This window comes from Nematolebias whitei, chromosome 3, assembly GCF_014905685.2.
Source record: "Nematolebias whitei isolate Nwh7 chromosome 3, NemWhi1, whole genome shotgun sequence".
Lineage (NCBI taxonomy): Eukaryota > Metazoa > Chordata > Actinopteri > Cyprinodontiformes > Rivulidae > Nematolebias > Nematolebias whitei.
Window position 1 is genome coordinate 43210939 of NC_056500.1, and position 5117 is coordinate 43216055.

The 5117-nt window shown below is 40.3% G+C and overlaps 2 protein-coding genes across 2 annotated transcripts in view; both read left to right on the top strand.

Annotated features, from left to right (window-relative positions):
• hgsnat (heparan-alpha-glucosaminide N-acetyltransferase) overlaps positions 1-1552 on the top strand; it is a 145575-nt gene extending 144023 nt beyond the window's left edge. The window contains exons 17-18 of the mRNA XM_037698280.1: positions 996-1108; positions 1217-1552. Coding sequence (XP_037554208.1) covers positions 996-1108; positions 1217-1398 — 295 coding nt within the window. The 3' untranslated portion in view covers positions 1399-1552. The remainder of the gene's footprint in view (positions 1-995; positions 1109-1216) is intronic.
• Positions 1553-2645: 1093 nt separating this feature from the next.
• LOC119408146 (suppressor of hairless protein homolog) lies at positions 2646-3423 on the top strand (the record flags this gene model as incomplete). Its single annotated transcript, XM_037674985.1, is given in 2 exon segments — positions 2646-2867; positions 3385-3423. Coding segments are annotated over 2 exon segments (59 nt in total), but the record flags the coding sequence as incomplete, so codon positions are not given.
• Between the last annotated feature and the right edge of the window lie 1694 nt (positions 3424-5117).

Here is a 5117-nt window from a genome sequence, read left to right on the forward strand (position 1 = left end):
ATGGGGTTGCATGAGCGCTTGTGGCATGGGCAGCTTGCATGTCTGGACAGGCACCATTAATGCAGAGAACTATGTTCAGGTTCTAGAACAACATATGCTCCCATCTAGACGTCATCTCTTTCAGGGAAGACCCTGCATTTTTCAACACGATAATGCCAGACCACATTCTGCAGCAATCACAACATCATGGCTACGTAGGAGAAGGATCCGGGTAATGAAATGGCCAGCCTGCAGTCCAGATCTTTCACCTATAGAGAACATTTGGCGCATCATAAAGAGGAAGGTGCGACAAAGAAGGCCCAAGACGACTGAACAGTTAGAGGCCTGTGTTAGACATGAATGGGAGAGCATTCCTATTTCTAAACGTGAGAAACTGGTCTCCTCTGTCCCCAGACGTCTGTTGAGTGTTGTAAGAAGAAGGGGGGATGCCACAGAGTGGTAAAAATGGACTTGTCCCAACTTTTTTGGGATTTGTTGACGCCATGAAATTTGGAAACAACATATTTTTCCCTTAAAGTGATACATTCTCTCAGTTTAAACTTTTGATCTGTGATTTGTGTTCTATTCTGAATAAAATATTAGATGTTGGCACCTCCACATCATTGCATTCAGTTTTTATTCACAATTTGTTTTGTGTCCCAACTTTTTTGGAATCCGGTTTGTATCTAAATGCCATACCTTTTATTTTATTTTCCTTCTTTGGTGGATGTTTTATCATACACATGGTTAAAAATATATAGTCAGCGTGTACAATAATTAATAACAAAATGTTATATGTAATGCAAAAGAGAAGGCATACACTTTAAAATAAATGAAACTAGGTTTAAAGGGATTTGAGTTTGTATTTAAAGTATAAACAGTTTTGCCTTTTCACGTTGTGGTCTTGTGGCTACGTTAAAAGTAGCTTTATCTTTGGATGAATTGAAACTCATTGAAATGTAAAGAAGCTGACAAATATTTGGTCTAGAGCATTAATTATTTTTTTTCACCTTAAGGTCGCTGTCCTACGTGACAACCTTGGCTTGTTTTGCCTTCGTGCTGTTGGTGCTGATCTACTACACAGTCGATGTGAAGAAGTGGTGGTCTGGGGCACCTTTCTACTACCCTGGTGAGTGTTTTCACCACACACAGCCCTGTAAGACTTACAGTAAATGAACTCTTCTGTGAGTGAAGAATGAGCAAACCCCTGAGTTTTGACTGTGTGTCTAATTTTCAGGCATGAACTCCATCCTGGTGTACACGGGCCATGAAGTGTTCAGGGAGTACTTTCCTTTCCGCTGGCGCATGGCCGACAGCCAGTCGCACACGGAGCACCTCACCCAGAACCTTGTAGCCACGTCCTGTTGGGTCCTCATCTCCTACATACTCTACAGAAAGAGGGTTTTCTGGAAAATTTAAAGGACGAGGCGCCTAAATGATGCACAGCAAATGCAGACATTGTTTACCTCAGAGTTGCTGGAGATGTGATCTAAAAACACTTGGAAAGTTTGGATTTTCCTTTCAAAATGCACTTTTTTTCCCTTGTTTTTCTCCTTTAACAACCAGTCATGTGCCAAACCTTAATCGTTCATTTCTGACTCAGGTGAATTTTACAACAATGAAAACTGAATTGTTTCTTTCTCTTTTAATTATATGAAACACTACAAAGGTGGGTTGTTGCATTTGTTTAAGAAGCCCCTTTTGACTTCCTTTGACTTTTGAGGTAAAACCTGCTGCCACTTTAGTTGTGTCCTACTAAAATGTTGATTTCTAATAATCATCTGCTGTAGCTCCTCCTTCATTTTCCCGTGTTGGTTTAAGGATTTTAATAATGTTTGCCCTCCTCAGACGTTTTTTTCCCCTTGTAGTGAAAATGATTAATTTTAGGTGACTTAAAATTTTCAAGCTTATTGTTTAATTTTTTTTAATCAATGCTGAAGCATATATTTCTGGGCAGGGGGTGTTGATGGTTTTTAAACCAGGTTTACAGACACTTTTTTTAATAGATCGGACATGTGCCTTTACGTAGGTTTATGTCAGTTTTTCCAAAAATGATTGACCTTCGTCGAGCCAAATGTTTTCCAGCCATTGGTTGACATGTTTACCAGAAATCTGTATATTACTGTGTTTTTCCACATGCAGTGGTTTGATTGTGGCATTTTAAGCTGTTTATTGATCTTTGTTTTCCACCTTCATCACAGCAGTGCATGCATGCACATCTTTTTAAAATAAATACTAACACATCATTGGAGAATCCCTTTTCAAACCTAATGCTCTCAACACTTTTGGCACAGTTGCTCATTTTGTACCGTCTTACGTTGATTTTGTCAAACATTTTTATACATGTAAATAATATATCCATCGTTCAAAGATTAGATTCTTTATTAAAGATCATTCAGAATTATTCTGCTGTTAAGTTCTTGTGTTTTGCAATGTTTTTCCCGGGGTTAAATTATATTGATTATACAGCAGTATGCACGCACCGTATATACCGTTGTGTCAAAAGTGCAGTCTTGCGCAATAAGGCGTGGGAACCTGTAAAAGCCTACGAGGGAGGAAAAAAAACTCCCACTTACCGTTTCTTGTGATCTCGCGATACTTCCGGGTACTTTCCATTCATGTCTACAGTGAGAGTTTTTATATTCTCGCGAGATTTCACAACTTTCCCACGGTGGTTGTTTTGGCGAGTGCCCCTCTGTTGAGCTCCCCCTTATCCGTTCTTCTCACTCCTTTGCCCGACAGAAAAACACCGTGTCCCCCCCGCCCCTTACACACACACGCACACACGGTTAGCTTCGGTAAAAGCTCGGGGGGAGGAATCTCGCGATTGTTGGATTTTTTTTCCCCGTAAGGGGAGTGATTTGGAAGATGGCGCCCGTTGTAACTGGGTGAGTGCTGAAACGTTGAGCATATGGTTGTCAAAAAATTGTATGTTTTTAATTCGTTAAGTGAAACCTTGTTCGGTGGGAGACTTTTCCGAGAGCTATTCTTTGCAGTATTAGACCCGCTGCCTTGTTGTTTGCTCTTGTTGGCAAAACTTATTTCTTCGTAGCGTGCAGGTTTTCTTCCATTAGGCTGCTAAAAACCCATTAGCCAGGTAAACACTTTACGGTAATAAACATTACATCATTTGTAACTTCCGTTACATTCTGTCGCAAAATTCACCAACTTTTAACACTGAATTGCCTTTAAGCTCATATTGTAAAGCTGAATAAAATGGCGTCTTCTCACAGCTTGTTTAGCCAATTTTACTTTACATAAAAGTTGTTTAGTTCTTCAATCCCTGGTGATTTATCTACGAAGAGTGAAAGTTTGTTTATATTCATTAAAAGTGTTGGGAGGATTGTTTTCCTTTCTGCTGTAAAACCACATAAACAGCCTGGCGCTGGTGTTTTTGTGTTTCAGGAAGTTAAGTGAGCACTATCAGCCTCTGCGTTTAACCAGGTAAGACCTTCAGGGAAATCCCTCACAAAACACATTACTGGAAACTTTTACTGCTGCTTTGGAAGCTCAAGATTTAATAATAGTTCATAGTCATGGGGAATACTAACACAAAAAGTCTTGAAAAGTGATTGGATTCTTGATTGGAAGGTTTGCCAGAAGGAAACTTTTACCGCCTGTAAATATTGTAGCAACACAACTTTGCCAAAGTGCAACAACAAACCAAAACTGGTTCTGAAACAGTATTTCCATAATATTGAGTGCGCCTGAATATAAGCCGTGCCCACTAAATTTAAAAAGAAATCTGTACATATACAGGTGCTGGTCATAAAATTAGAATATCATGAAAAAGTTGATTTATTTCAGTAATTCCATTAAAAAGTGAAACGTTTCCCATGTCCCTGAGGGCACAAGGAGGGGGGGAAACTCCCCTTCCATCCCCCCTCCCCAGTGGACCATCCATCCATTATCTTATACCTGCTTTTTCCACTTTGGGTCACGGGGGTCGCCGGTGCCCATGTCCAGCAATCACTGGGCGAGGGGTGGGGTACACCCTGGACAGGTCTCCAGTCCATCACAGGGACACATAGAGACAAATGAGACAACCATTCACTCTCTCACTCACACCTAGAGACAATTTAGAGTTACCAATAAGTCTAACATGCATGTTTTTGGTCTGTGGGAGGAAACTGGAGTACCTGGAGAAAACCCACGGATACACGGAGAGAACATGCAAACTCCACCCAGAAAGGCTCCCGGACTGGGATTTGAACCGGCCCAGTGGACCAATGGAACCAAATTTCATTGGTCCACTGCGACATGTTCAATAATTTTATTGGTCAGATTTTTTTTTTTTTGTTAGTTTTTTACCTTTTTATTGAGTCAGAGGACCCACCGCCCAAGAGAGATGTGTATTGAGCAGCTATGTGAGCACCCGGGTGTGACGAGGCTAAATGTGTTGGCGACATGAAGCTTGTTAGCTTGTCCAAAAAAAACAATCCATAAATTAACGGCAGCGTTGTATAAGCCACAGTGTTCAAAGCCTGTCAGCCTCTCGGACAGATACTGGAAGTTGGTTCCATAAGAGAGGAGCCTGATAACTGCAAGCTATGCCTCCCATTCTACTAGTTTTTCACACGCAATGGCTCAATTTTAATGTCATAATATAATGGAGTCATTTGTGTGTTTTTGTACACTTTAAGTTAGATTTAAATGATTTCAGAACCTGGTAAAGACCACATCATTTTTATACGCTCCTAAACTTCAGCTCTACCCATAACTTCTGGGCCGCTCAAGATAATTCAGCAAAACTTCATTCACTTATGAGTCATCACAAGATGGAGTGTTACGTACACTTTTCATCACCACAGCTTCAAGGTCACAAATCAAGATCAAAATTACAAACCGGATTCCAAAAAAGTTGGGACACTAAACAAATTGTGAATAAAAACTGAATGCAATGATGTGGAGGTGCCAACATCTAATATTTTATTCAGAATAGAACACAAATCACAGATCAAAAGTTTAAACTGAGAGAATGTATCATTTTAAGGGAAAAATATGTTGTTTCCAAATTTCATGGCGTCAACAAATCCCCAAAAAAGTTGGGACAAGTCCATTTTTACCACTGTGTGGCATCCCCCCTTCTTCTTACAACACTCAACAGACGTCTGGGGACAGAGGAGACCAGTTTCTCA